This window comes from Lepeophtheirus salmonis, chromosome 8 (genome assembly GCF_016086655.4).
Source record: "Lepeophtheirus salmonis chromosome 8, UVic_Lsal_1.4, whole genome shotgun sequence".
In the NCBI taxonomy this organism is placed as follows: domain Eukaryota; kingdom Metazoa; phylum Arthropoda; class Copepoda; order Siphonostomatoida; family Caligidae; genus Lepeophtheirus; species Lepeophtheirus salmonis.
The window spans coordinates 3,252,863-3,268,368 of record NC_052138.2 but is presented as its reverse complement, the minus strand read 5'-3'; the positions used below and the strand labels follow the sequence as shown (position 1 = coordinate 3,268,368).

Sequence of the window (15,506 nt, the reverse complement as noted above, 5' to 3'; positions counted from 1 at the left end):
CTTTTTTAAATTTTAAAAATGGACGTATAGTTGATCCAAGGGTGATTTTAGAGGATTTAAGAGTAATTGTACTGTTATTATATGACAATGCAGGATATATGTGCAGTATACATCCAATATGTATCAACAACATCATTTTGGACAAGGTATAATTTTTCAAATATTAATTACGTAATAGATGTAGTATCTATCTCTAAATGGTTTTTGTCAAAATGGGTAATTCATTTTTTTGTTTTTTAAATAGTTCTAAAAAGCAATTCTAGGAAAGTATTTTAATGACAAACGTACTTACAATAACTTCAGAGTTCATTTCTAATTTTCTCCTCATCAAAAAAGACTTATTATTTAAGTACGCACTAGTGTTGAGACTCGGTTCGAGACTGAATATTTTTACGGTTCGGTCTCAATTATACAACACATTTAACTTTATATGACACTTTGTTAACTTTATTGTATCAGACAACCCTTCATACGAAAAGAAACAGTGGAAACTGGAATGGGCGGTCGTTAGAGTGCAAAACTCTGCCTTTGCTAAATTTTTCTATATACAGCAGAATTCACTTTTTAGTTTTATGTTAGTGAGGTAACCCTGTATTGACGCTATTGTAGGTAAATGTTGACAATTTTAAAAACAACATAACGTCATGAAAACTTCATTTATAGAATCTATTTAGACATAATATTAAATGAGACCAATCCAGAACAATTATCTCGTCTAAATTTTGAATGATTTTGACCGCTTGTTTCGTTTTGACTAGAAGTTGATTCCGTATAGGTCCGGAAGGCGCCGTATAAACATTTAATTTGCCAAGCACCTGGTTCGAATTTTTTTAGCCAAATATTAATTTCTAATGTAAAATAATTTTTTTACGACTAATAATTGACATCATCTATTGATGAAAACGTAGATAAAATAATGTAAATTGTCGAGTTGGACCAGCATGCGAGCACTTATTTGATTGCACAGAAACTGAAGATTAGCCAGAAAACTGTTTCAAACGATCTAAGCTAGAAAATCTTAGCTATGTTAATTTGATTGTAAAAATAAACCGAAAATACGCTCACAACTTAAGGCATCACACATTATCATTAATTTTGCAACACATTTAAATTCATATGACGTTATGATAGGCCAACGTTGACAATTTTGTAAGCCACATGTCGTCATTAACAAGTCATCTATAGAATCGGCTTATCCCAAATTTTTAATGAGACTGATTTTTTCTTTGATGCCGATCTACTCTCGACGAAATTCTTCCCCTTGAAAGGATCATATTTGTCCAGTACATTAAAAATCATGACGGTCTCAGACCGATATAGGATTTTCGGACCAAACCCCAACACTAGTATGTACCTAGATAGATTTTCTAACAAGGAAAACATAGTATAAATCAATAAAGTCAATGAGTAAGAATGAAAAAAGAGAAAGAAAATAATTAATTATATTATCCTTCTTTTTTTTTTTAAATCGTAAAAAAAAATCAATTTGTCAGTTCTAAATTTTTATTATTATCCATTCTTTTAAGTCAATGAGATGGAAAAGAATGAGAAAAATTAAGAAATAGATTAAAAAATCCACATTCATCTTGAGTTATTAAAGGATTAACAATAAAATAGCATATTTTCACTTAATATTCCTTTGAACTTCTCTTTGGTGATATCATTTCACGTCATCAGAATATTACAATTTGTTAATTGAGGATCTGAGTCATGAAAAAGTAATCAACTTCATGACTCATTCGTAGAGCTGTAAAAAAATAGGAGCAAAAACGAGTGCGAGCCTTTTTTTTAATATTAGTTGGTAACCTGGACAGTGTTTATTCATTTTCCAGAACTATTATTCCTTAATTCTTGAGGAGATAACGTCTAAATGTTTAATAGATCATAAATGATGGAGATCAGTGGTGTCGGTAAGCGCCGTTTCGGAGTGATCGAGGTCATGACAGCTACGCTGCTCTCCTTGCAAATATTTGGGGGGATGCCATTAATCTTTGGTTGTTTTTTTAACATAACGGCAGATTTACCGCCGGCTTCCAAAATGGGATTCAACCCACCGATGATACTTGAAGAAACTACTAAGAGCCCTCACCGACTTCCAATTGTACCTCAAATGTTTTGGATTATTTTCGGGTACGGCCAGGTTCACAAACAGTATGAAACTTAGCGCCAATACTTGAAAAAAACAACTAAAACTCCCTCGTACCGCGAATTTTGTGGGGTGTTTTTGGTACTGCCAGATCCCAAAACCGGATGCAACCAACTACTTGAAGAAACTGTTAAAAGCCCATCAGAAGCCACAATTGTAGCTCGAATGTTGGGGTGTTTTCGGGATTTAGTAGTTCTCAATTTTTATTGGCTTACAATTATAATCTGCTATATGTTCCTCCTATATGTTTGGGGTACAGTTGGGTGGTTGTGAGAGGGTCATAGTTGTTTTTTTCAGTATTGGCAGTAAGTTGCATCCCCTTTTGGGACACGGTGGTACCTAAAAACACTCCCAACACGATAGGAGGGGTGGTGGGGCTCTTAGTAGTTTCTTCAAATATTGGCTGTGGGTTACATCCCGTTTTGTCCGAAATTGTTTTTATACAAAATATCCTGATACGAAAATGTTTGATATGAAGTTACTTATTACCCAAATATACACACTATAAGACCCCCCTAGGTTGTGTGATTCTATGTAAATCCCCTCTTTAGGCTTTTCCCCTCTCTCTCTCTCTCATTGGTAATGGCATTGTTATTATAAACATATAAATTATTCTTGGTTATGGATCATTAAATCATTCTTTTTATCGAACTCTTTTCCTCGGTTTTCATTACCATATACCACACACACTTTCACAAAGCCCAACGCACATTCAGAACGAATTATTATCAATCCTTGTGTCAATGACAAGCCATAACTAATTACAACACTTGTGATGATGTAGTGTTTGTTGGTTTTCCCCCTTCTTCTAGCTGTGTAGTCTGTCTGTATTCAAATATGTTTACATGCCCCTTATTCTTCTTTTCCTTTTTTATTTTCTCCTTTTTCCCTTTGATTTTTTCTCCTTTTTCAAAAATTAAAAATGGTGGAATAGCTCTTACTTGTTAGACATCTTAGTCTATAATTGAATACGTACAAGTGTTTTAGCTCCAATGTAAATTGAATTTGAAACGGTGGAAAAAGAGAGAAGGAGCTCCTTCAAATTTTGTAAGTATACATCAACATGGTAACCCTGACAATTTGAAGAATGTTTTGGAGGAGAGAAATAATAATCCTCATGATGTTTCATTAGATCAGATACAATCAGCTGTGACAAAAGAGGAAGGAGAAAAGGATATTAACAAGGACAATTTGCTAGAATTACTGCATTTTGATCCCCAATTCTACTCTGAGTCCGACAAGGACTTATGATTAAAACTCTGAAACAAATCCTTAGGGTTAAACTCCGTCTTTTATGAACACATGCGAATGTTCAATCAGGTTTTCAATATAATTGAAAGTATTTATAGAAGGATGTTCACGTCTCAGGAATTAAATAATAATGAAAACTACAAAGGAAAAGAAAATTCCATCTTTAGACTACCAATAACAAATTAAAGGCCCTGCTATAAAACACACTAGGTTTACATCACTGGTGATTAGCAGATCTTCTATTCGAATTGTTGCCGTGTTTGTTTATTTCTGTTTATCTTATTATGCTAATTTTATTCCCTACTTTGTCTCTGTTTCGAATTCATTACATAGTGAGATTTTGTTGGTTTATGCATAGAAATTAAATAATAATGACAACTGCTAAAGAAATGATTTTTTTTATATAACCAATTACAAATTAACGGCTAAGCTAAAAAACACAACAGATTTACATCATTGTATATACCAGACCAACTGTTATTATAAATCATCTCTATTATGCAAATTTTGAGAGGTTAAGCGTCTTTTTTTACAATTTTGCATGGTATCTTAATCCTCTTCTCGTATTGTGTGATCAATGCGTCGACTAAGACAATGTTTTTCGTAGCAATTGAAACTAGTTATGTGCCTTTTTATAGCCATGGAGACTTGTTTATCAGTTTGACCATGTCAGCAATTGATGAATTAGGCTTTTTCTTGAAGGCCAACTTTAGGCAGTTGACAGACACGAAGGGTTTCTTGCCTGCTCCTGGAGAATGTCAGGTCTCTTCGACCTTCAACGGCATGAAGAGATTGTAAATTGTCTTCCAGGAGGCCTTAGTCTTTTGGGGTGGTCCACTGGGAAGAGTGTTGCGATCTTAATCATCTTCTAGGACTGTGCGTTCATGGTTTTTTTCTTAGCAATTGTCAGCTATTTATGTGTTCTACAATATTGCTCATACAAAAATTGTAAAAAAAATGAATCTTAACTTGTCAAAATTTGCATAACAGAGTAAATGAGCAAATAATCAGTGACGGGCCACATACCGGTCAACATAAAATCTTTCTCAAAATTTAGTCAGATTATATTTCTATTTTTCAGATAAATATGTATTATTGTCCATTTCCATCAATAAATAAATATTATGATTAATCCTTTGGAGGGATTACTAAGTGCACTTAGTAAGTCGCAAAATTTAATCATCACAATAAAAGAATTAGCAATAATTTTAATTTTGGATTCTTGGGAATAGCAATAAATCACATAACTTACAATTTAATTTAAACAATACTGTGAAGAATGTAAAGAGTAAAATTATTTCTTTGGTTGATATATTTATTTATCTCATAAGAATAACAATTAATTAATTACGAGTTTTCTTTTTTTTAAGACATTAATTACACGATTATTTTAATTCAATTCTACATTTCATGTCAAAATTATTCTTCTATTTCAAATATATAAAGAATAATCTTTAGTTGATCCACAAAATTGAAAAAATAGAAGAGTGTTTGTTCCAAGTATAGAACGTTTTCACTGACGTAATAAATTGCATTATAATTTAAGTATACGCCATCTTGGGGGCTCAAAATGAATATTTTTACGACATAGAATGGACAAACTTCCAATTAATCTTCATTAAATAGTATTAAAAGTTTTATAAAAAAAGACTTGAATACTCCTTTTTGCCAATGATAAACAGAGATATTTGAATTAAATCATAGTAATATGTACACAAATTCCCTCAAAATGGTTACATTTGTTATATATTTTTTTGTTTTTGGATCGATTAGAGACGAGAAAGTTAAGAGAAATCTTTAATTTGTATCTATGATATATAAAGATTGTAGATTCTGTCAAAAAAGTACTGGGAATTGTTAATTTAAATTCAGCGGGCTCAAGGAATTTAAAAATATTTTTTTTTTAGGTCGGCAGACCTATCTTTCATCATGATGCCAAGTTTGAGGGCCATCTGTCGAACAGTTTGCTTGCAAAAACTGGATAAGTCAGTCTACTTGACTAGTGCTCCACGATTTATAAAATGAATTTTTCTCCCTCCATTCTGATGATTGTTGGCTGATGAGTTATGATGCATTCCATGAACGTTGTGTCAGAATTTGCAGGATCAAGCATGTTTAAAGAGACTTGCTCATGGTACTGTTTAAACTGCAGAAAATTTAGCACTTTTGGAACATGCTGTGCTTCAACGCGTCTCATGCCCCCCAAATTTCAGTCAAAAGGGTACGAACAGACTCGTGAGAGATAATAAGGTAATGTGATAACTCTCTGATACTGGAATGACGATTTTTTGGCTTCAATAATTTCGTTCCTTGTAAAAATCGTGGAGCACTAGTGAGGTAGACTATCCAGGTGTTGTAAGCAAACTGGTCTATAGATCGCGCTTAAGCTGGGTATCATAATGAAAAACAGGGCAGTCGACCTAGCAAAAAAAGTTTTCTAGTGTAACGATGTTATATTTTTCCTTCTCAAGAGCAATGTGTTTATTTATAATTATTGTATGAAAATAAATAAAGAAAAGAAAATTACGTTTGTAAAAAAACATAATTGAACATTATAGTTAAAAGTTAATTTATTTCTAAAGACTTAAAAAACAATCAAACCCTCAGCTTTACATATTCACACATAGACTATTCGAATATAGGAACCCAATTTTTGAAATCTATAAGACATGAAAAAATAAAGAAAATAAGAATGATAAAAAAAAACCACTTTACAACAAGTATCAACCACTCATACTTACTATTTCTTTGTTTAATGTTTTCTATATCGTCTCATCATAAAACATAAAGTTTTGAAATATCTGGCAGAGACTGATGGATACAATTTCCCTAAGTTTGCGTCAAAATCCCAATTTTGTTCCACGTATCTGTGGAATTCTGAAGGACAACATTTAATATCTTGCTACTGCTGAGATCATAATTTCTCGAATATCCTATGGCTCGATAAGTTCTTCTTCTCTTAATTTTTTGTGCCTCATAAGCTTTGACGCTACAGATGACATCATTCAATTACATTTCATCTTAAGTATAATTTAAGTGACCAGAAGTAATGCCGAATAACTTTGTAGCTTCTAAAACCCTGGACTGTGTTTCCTTCAAATTCAACCCTAGAAACTTATTGACTAGCCATGGAGTGGAACAGTCAAAAAGGCCTGCAGCATATTATTGTACATTTTCCCACATCTGCATGGCTTCAAATAACTTATGATATCATTCGACATCTGTCACTGTGAAGTCATGAATTCCCTTCCTTGAACACAATATTTTCTTATCCCAATATATTGGGAGATCTAACGATGATATATACTTTTTACAAATGATTCCCGTTTCCATAGACTTCACATCCCCATAATGAAATTTCAAAAATAATGGCATAAGGGGTAGGAATATTTTCGAAGCTCTCTAAAGAGCAAAAAAGAATCTTTGACTATTCAAATAGGAATCAGTTTTTAGATCCTGAATCGTGAGCGTGTTTTCATAAAGAGTAATGCTCTCAAGCTCTTTGGAAAAGTGGCTTCTAATTACGTTTTATTGTATGATATCAATGGTACTGTTATTGTCAAATCTCGGAGTCCTGAACCAGACAATTATTTGTACAGCACCCCATTCAGTAGGTATCCCAATGATGGAATAATTGGGATAACGGAAGCAAACATAAGAATGTCATAGATAGACGATTTCGTGATAAAACTTCTCCATTCTAATGGAGCCCTTTTAGTAATATCAAAAATAACTTTCCCTATATTTGTGGAAGAATACCTGCCAAGAAAGACAATCTTCCAACCCCTTAATTGCTAACGGTGTCTTTTTAATACACTTTAGGGTCTGATATATAATAAAACTAGACATCAGAGCGAAATATGTAGTGAATATGGTTGGGATCAGGACTGTAAGGTTTGAAAAGTGTCAAAAAAGAGTTCAAATGAGCTCAAAAGACTCATTCAAAAGAGTCTTACGACGGAGGAGATGGGTTACTTTCATTACTGGTGTCAAAAGTGGCCTCTCCACCATCGCAAGGATCTTTCTGCCCACTTCTTTTATATCTCTTTGGACAGTCTGGTGGTGAACCCCGAGATCTCTTGAATGGACCCTCATGGACTTGAGGGGATTGCTCTTGGCTGTTTTGTTTAACTCCCCTGTATCCAGTTTTATCTTTTTGACAGATCCCTTCTTCTTCTCCAATATTCCGGACTTGCTAACGGTGATCCTGGAGTGGACAAGTTCAAGTGTATTTTTCTCAACTTGTACTTAAACTAGAGAGCTCAGGATTACTTTGTGTTTCTTAACTGATAATTTGTGCTTTAATATATCGAAATATAAATTAATTTTAATTACTCAACCTTAATTCATTATTGAATTAGTAAGTGATCAGATCTCAATGTACGACCCGGTAGGTATAACCATAAGCATACTCTAAATTCTATATTTAAAGGGATTCATGTTCATCGCATTTTTGAGTTGGAACAATAATGTTGCAGACAAGATATATTCTTGTTCAAGAATGTTTTTTTTATAGCTCACCCCTCATACATATATAATTTCGGTTATTTATTGTGAATATTATTTCAAAAATATAAAATACAAAAAAGAGGTTAAATTTAACTAAAAATCAAAAACAAGAAAGTATAAAGAAAGTCAAAAATATAATATCAAGAGTTAACTTTTATGGTAATATAATATTTAATATATAAAATAAATACACACGTCTAGTATAAAAGTACAGCTGTTCCATCCTTCAAACGCAATATCCGGACTGTGCGGCGTGGTGACCATGGTGATGGATATGGGCCTGACTATAGTAAACGTTTTCAAGGGCGTTATTGTTATACTGATGATCAGAGTAGTACTTGTTATTGTAGCTGTTGTTATCATAGTATGAAGCTGCTCCCAATTGATTGTTGTATGAGTTGTAAGCGGCCGAATGATACTGCTGTTGCTGCGGGATTTGGTAGGATGAAGATGCCACCGTTGTTGGGGAGTAATCCTCGGGGGAGTTGGAAGAGGAGTGATAGGATGGTGCATAGGTGGTCCCCGGAGTATATCCGTTTAACAAATCCATTTGCATGTAGTCCTCGACTGGATGGAGAAGATCCATATGGGGAGAGGCGGAGCCGTTGGATGAGGGTGATGAAGAGGGCGTTGGTGTGGTAAGAAGGGGTGCGGGATGGTGATGATGTTGTTCTTGGTGGCCGTGGTGCTGTGGATGATGATTTTCTGTTTGGGTATGAATCCTGTGGTTGTTGCTCACATTACTGCTGTTACCAAAAGGCTCGTTCAAATTGGAAGACGGCGATGTGGACGGACTAGGCACACTACTGGAGGAGGAAGAGGATCTGAGATGATCGAAGGAGGGGAGCTTGTTGGATGTCATTGATGGATTGTGGAGTGAGCGATAATGACTATTCAAGGAGTCCTCGCAATTACTTGAGAAGTGACAGAGTTCACAGGTATAGACCCTTCCTGCCGACAATTCAGGTGCTGCTAATGTTGTCTCTTCAGAAGAATGGAGTCTTTTGTGATAATTAAGACCAGCTCTTTGCGTAAATGTCTTGGCACACATTCCACATTTGTAGGGTTTGTCTCCTGTGTGTACACGGGAATGAGCCTTCAAAGTGGAAGGTTCTTTGAATGTTTTCCCACAAATTTCGCAACAGTAGGGCCTAAGGCCCTGATGACTTCGTTGATGAGTGAGAAGGGATCCTTTGTGACGGAATCGGACATGACATATCTCACAAGCAAATGGCCTTTCTCCAGAATGTTGTCTAAAATGATTTGTCAGGTGTAGACGGGTCTTGAAGGCCTTCTCACAAACGGAGCATTTGAAGTCTCGAATGTTGTTATGATGGGACTTGATGTGGGAGTCGAGACGTGAGGGCTTTGAGAAACTCTTGTTGCAGTACTCACAACGGATCTGACGCCCAATTCCATGTGTTCTCAAATGATAGCGAAGGGAGTAGCGATCAGCATACATTTTATCGCAAACATAGCATTTTGTTTGGTCGTTTTTATGTGAATCTTCATGGACTCGAGCAGCGGAGCGATTGTCAAATCTTGCAGGACACCAATCACAAAAGTATCGTCCAGAGGATGTATCATTATCAATATCTGGTGTGATGGAGTCTCGGGAAATGTGTAGACGTAAATGACGGCGTAGATTTTGACAATTGGAGAATCTTTTGAGGCAGGTGAGACATATCAAGTCCTCTGTTTCATTATTATCCAATTGTTTTTCCGCGAGGGAGAGACGATCTTTTAGACTCACTGAACTACCGTCTTCCTTGGTCCCTTTGTTCGGATCATGATCACTATCACTTGACTCAGAATCCCCCAAACAGTCACTACTACTACAGCTTCCCCCAATATCCTCTTCTGATTTAAGAACAGTTGACTTTTTCAGCCTGCCCCTCCTACGATTCGGAGGTACTCTTTGAAGAGACTCCTCTTCCTCTTCTGTTCCAGAATGGTCTTGATCAGAGTCTGGTATTCGTTTACGTGCACGGAAGTGGGAGCGAAAGTGAAGTAGGAACTTGGTTCGATTTGAGCTTTTGCGCTTACACAAAAAACAAATCAAGGAGGATTCATCCTCTGACTTCATTAGCTTGGCTAACCCCAGGGCCACATCCGTGGCATCCTCTTTGTCCATCTCGGAATTGTTTCCTATAGTTTAAAAATGTAAAAATGATATTGTAAGTTCGGTTTTTATGCAAATGTACATACCAATGGTCCTTAAAACAGTGCGAAGACGTTGAAGAGGCTCAGAGTTGGTTACCATGTTGGATTGACTCTAAAATAACAATAAAAACAACATAAAATTTTCGATTTCAAGCTGTGACTAAATAACTTTTTATTTTTTTGTTTTTATTTTGCCTTGTTGACAAAAAAAAAAAAAAAAGTAAGAAGGGAAAAAATAATTCCAATTCCAAATCAGTGGGACACAAATTAAGAACTGAGTCGTCAATATATGTGGATATAGGTAAAGAGTACGAAACGGATTTTTTCTCTCAGCAAAAACGTTTTTCTCTCAACAGAGGGGAGCCTGGCTCAAAATGTCCTCCCATGTTTATTGACATGAAATTAAAACAATCTCTTTGTTTCAGGAAATCGTTTTCAAAGGTCCTTCATGGATACAATTTTATAGGATTTTTTTAGATATATAAGATTTTTTCAAGGGTGAAAGTTCAACCACAGAACAAGGTTTTGATCTTCATTTAAAAAAATGTCAGTCAGGGTGCACTTGTTGTGGTAAATTTATGCAATAGTTTTATAGCTGAACATTTTTCAAATGATTCTAATATATCCTGATTTAAAAAATGTTATTTTTTTTTTGTCATTAAGTAATAATGAAGATCAACGCATTATATTCGGAATTAAAAATATATTCAGTTTTAAAGGTTTTTAGCTATATGTCTTTAGTGAGCTATAGCTCACGATTAATACATTGCATCCAAACAATCTTAAAGTATGCTTAAAGATTAAGCGTACACTTAAAAACAGTTCATTTCGCGTTTGCTGAAAACAGTTGAGTGTTTCAACATTCCAAAATGGAAGTAAAATTAAGACAATTCGATACATTCTTAAGTATCACTACGACCAAGGTGAAGAGACCGCCAATTTTTGTATGCTGTTTATGCACCCAATACAGTATCGAATGCAACAGCAAAGTGTTGGTCCCAACGATTCCGTTCTGGTAATATGGACGTCAAAAATGACGACAAAATAATGGAAATCGTCGAGTTGGACGGGCAATTGAGCACATTGTCAATTGGTCTTGAACTGAAGATTAGCCACAAAACCGTTTCGAACATTCTAAGCTAGATAATTCAAACTATTTTAATTTGATTGTCAAAATAAAGCAAAAGAACGTTCATAACTTTTTAGTTCACCTTTTATTAACAAATTCGTTCTAGGAGACATTTGAGTTCTTCGACTTATTTTAGATCAGCAGAAAATAAAAACCTTATTTCTTTTTCTTTTTATAAGAAAGTCATTTATTAGTTCGATTATCAACAGCTAATTTGTTAATAATATATTTACATATTAGGCAAATATATTCCCTGAATGAATTTCAAGTCTGTTTCGCGGAATATATGTTTAATATTCTCGTTATAAATTGTTGCAAAAGATATTCAAAAACTAATATACAGTTAGAATTTCTTTTTTTAATTAATTATCCCTACTTTTGAAATATTAAATCATTACATAATTTGTTGTATGACAGCTCCTTACATAGAACATCTCGTCAAATCTGACACGGCGAATTTGATACCTTGTCAAGAAACAAGGAATTATTTCTCTTGGTTAAAACATGTTATTATAATAATTAACCTACTAATTAAGTTAGTCAAAGCAGGAGTCATTTGGAGGACTTAGCCCCAAGAATTGACAACACTGTTATATATTTATTTATATAACTAGGTTTATTAAATATATGTATAATGCATATTTTATGAGTGCTTTAGAAGCTTTTGGGAGGCTCAGATCTCCCAAACCAGACCTAACGTCGCCATTTGTAGGAGTTGATTATATGAGTTTGACATTCTATTTATTTGAGCGATTTTTTTGGAAAGAAAAATAACTATAAAATGGATTCAAGTGAGCAAATGGATTTGAATCCAAGTATTTAATGCTATTTAAAAGATATGCCATATTTTTGCATAATTAAATTTGTACCCTAGGGATTACATCATAGAATAATAATTAATTACTCCTTCCTAGATTATCGTTCAAAAGACTATATGACCATTCCGATAAAATAAAGCTTCAACTGACGTTTCATCTTACAGCATTCCAGATACACAAAATATACAATAATTCGTCAAAAAGCCTTACCTTTTGTTACAAATGATTAATTTTCATATTTGATCAACTAATGGCTCACAATGCACAATGGCACATATAGAATCCTCTCTATATGTACATATATATGAGATGAGGAAGATAGCAGCACTGAATGGGACCTTATCCCTGCACTTTCAGTTCATAAACTACTCCACAGAATGATTCCCCGTTCTTTTTCGTCGTTAACGACGTCTTGGCGAATGATTCGGGGATTTAAAAAAGCGTGCACTCATTAGACAATATATTTATGTATTCTCATGGCGTATTAAAAGGAAGAGGGGAGAGAACGAGTAGCACGCGCGCGCCTGTTTTTTTAGCGATAAAAGAAGGAAGCGAATACTTTGTCGCCGTGATAGAAAATAAATAATGGCGGGGCGGGATATTTCTTTTCTATATATTTTTTTATTCGTAGTAGAAGAAACAAATTTTTCCCGTCTTTCTGATAGATAATAATATTGAGATGTTATTTCCTTTGTCAAAACATGGAATGTCTTTAAATAATAATAAATGAAATATTTATTTATATTTTGTCAATGAATCGTCAATTTTTATACGTATATACATAAAAGAAACGATGGCACGTGACGGTCATTGATGATATGATATGATAAATGGATTCCTCTTCAAAACAAAATAAAAATCAACCAGATTGGAAATTATCTATTTTTCCAAGTCATAAACTATTTTAATTATTTAGTGTTTGGGGGGAAAAAACAAAACAAGAACTACTATCGCTACATGAGTCGAAGCGAGGAGTTGTTTATACATCCACCACTAATATCTAATTCGAATTATTTTTTTTTGAGAGATTCTCATAAACTAAGTTATTTTTCCATTTTTTCTGGGAAAGGAGGTGGAGGAACTGAAATTAATTAATTTTATTTTTCATCTTTATAAGCTGGGAATTTCTGATTTTCTCTCCTCCAAGATGATGCTCAAGAAAAGGAGGCAGTAAGAGTGGTAAAGAACTTTTTCCAACAACTTCTCCTCTGTGTTTGTTTGTATAATGTACTAACACAGAAAGGGGGTTTAAAAGAGAAGGAGATCCCCCCTCTGAAGCAATATGATTTATGGAGGGAAACGATCTTTCCATCTTATCAGGGATTTTATTGCTCATCAGTGGATATCCTACTATATATAAATAAGTAAGTTACAGCCAACATCAGTCGTGCTCAAGTGAGTCACTTTATAAATATAAATTCAAATGATTTTTCGCCAGAGTAGCTTCCCTCCTTTTTAAAAAAAAAATATATATTTTATTATTCCCTGAGCGAATTTTCATTTCTGTTTTTCGTACAAGCACCTAGTCCAATAATACAGAATGACGACTCAAAACTGGCAGTAGCATATAATTAGGAGGTTTCATTACGCAACCAAATGACAACTAAAACAAAAATAAGCAAACTTTGCTTTTAAACCGTGTCTCTAGGTGCTAAAATGTCGAAGCAATAACAAAACTGTGATATCTTCTGGTTTCAGTGCCGAGAAGGATGCAGTGTCCTTCCGGACTCCTAATAACTTCAAGAAGTATCAAAACAACTGAAGCAACAACTTGGCTGACTTCTGGCCGGCCTCCATGTGCCCCTCTTCCAGCCCTCACCTCAACTCCCTGGACAGTTAGGGATGTGTTGGAGAAGAATGTCTACCACACGTCTCATCCCAACTTGGATTCGATCCAAGCTGCAATCCGGAAACCGTGATACGGTATGGAACCGGCCTTCATCGTCCAGAGCTGCCAATCTGCTCACCGGCGTGTGGAGGTGGTTATTATTTGTGAAGGAGGACATATTGAATAAAAAATATAGCTAAATATAGCATTTAAACATATCAATATTTGATTGTGAGTTGCCGATTCTTGATTCCATAAAAATTACGTTCTACGTAATTTAGTCATTCAATTGCAAGCTTTGGGTGGTCCCCACTCTCTACAAATTGTGATTGTATTTAGATTTCCAAGGAAGAAAACTCTTGTGACGGGGGTGTCCTCTCTAAAACAAAAATTTACTTTGTATTTTACTATCAGCTCTTGTAACGGTACTATAATAAGTTATTGAATAATAATTAATATTAAATTGGTAAAAAATGCCTGTGTATAGACTGATTTTCTGTTTTTGTTTCTATTTCTTTTTGAAGGAAAGGTTACGTGATAGAATAAAGGTATCAATGAGTTTGAAGTTTACTCAAGGATGTTCTAAGATATAGCGGTTTCAAAAATTTTGATATTGCGTCCGTCTATTGCCCCATACAACAATATTTAATTTATAATGTCATCATGGGTATCCGCTTGTGACGTCATGATCAATCAAATTTATATCTAAATAATATATACTTTAGTTAATAATAAATTAAGGATAATGGGAACAATTTCTTGTGCGTGAGATATGCGTTAGTTTTACTAAACCTAATATATAAATTAGTATACTGAGATATTTTACAATAATAATAGTGGAAATGATACCTTTTTAGAGGGCACTCTATATTTCAAGGGCTGATAACCGTACGGAATCGATATAAAGTGTCTTCTCACTATCAATATGCATAAAATACACTTTTACGTATAAATAACTTGCTAATAAATATCTCTAGAACCGAAAAGACAGAAATTAAGATGCTTAGAGGACTGAAAGTGTTCTATTAAATACCTGTGTTATAAATGTGATCTTAATGTCTACTTTTCAATGTTTTTATATCTAAATGAATTAAATGGTAATCCTTATAATTATTATCAATCTTTTCTCCAAAAAAGAAAGAAAAAAAGAGCCCAAACAGTTGGTAGTTGAACGATTATTTCCAACTGTGAAGTTATTCTTCATTTAGTAGTAGAGATAATTGTTCACAGCTTAACAACACCGTATTTAACCTCAACCAATCAACGTACAGAATACTACTAGTAGAGAGTAAAAAAGTATGAAATCAACAGCAAACAAAAAATAAAGATTGAGGTTTGAAACTTATGGAAAACCAATTGTTGTTCCTATATTCTATTTTGACTTTTTTATGTTTTTTGTTAGTGGGAAGAGTTTTGCCCAATTTTTCAAGGAACATTTTTGCTGTAGGTAATTTTGACGCGTGATATATTTGCACCTTATTATTTTTATAGTATCGGTTCGAACTTTACTGTTATGATAATTATTTAATCACTGCCTCACTTATTTGTTATTCTCGTAGCTTTCACAGCGTTACTTGGCTGCCAACAAAAATATCCTATGTAGTTTGTTGTCGATTCCTTCGTCTTGAATGATACGTCATGGCTTTTTCATAGTGTATTCTT

At 34.1% G+C, this 15,506-nt stretch overlaps 1 protein-coding gene across 1 annotated transcript; it reads right to left on the bottom strand.

Moving 5' to 3' along the window:
• Positions 1–7,935: 7,935 nt before the first annotated feature.
• LOC121123185 (uncharacterized) lies at positions 7,936–13,099 on the bottom strand. The gene is made up of 3 exons (XM_040718311.2): positions 12,227–13,099; positions 10,115–10,181; positions 7,936–10,054 (listed from the first exon to the last, which is right to left on the bottom strand). Exons 2-3 carry the CDS (start codon positions 10,167–10,169, stop codon positions 8,133–8,135), a joined length of 1,977 nt encoding a protein of 658 aa, XP_040574245.1. The 5' UTR covers positions 10,170–10,181; positions 12,227–13,099; the 3' UTR covers positions 7,936–8,132.
• Positions 13,100–15,506: the final 2,407 nt, after the last annotated feature.

Bases quoted from the DNA above. Each gene is read 5' to 3' on its own strand.
- LOC121123185 (XM_040718311.2), bottom strand. From the start codon at position 10,169: ATGGTAACCAACTCTGAGCCTCTTCAACGTCTTCGCACTGTTTTAAGG. The intron at 10,055-10,114 runs GTATGTACATTT...TTTAAACTATAG, and splicing joins CACTGTTTTAAGGACCATTG to GAAACAATTCCGAGATGGAC.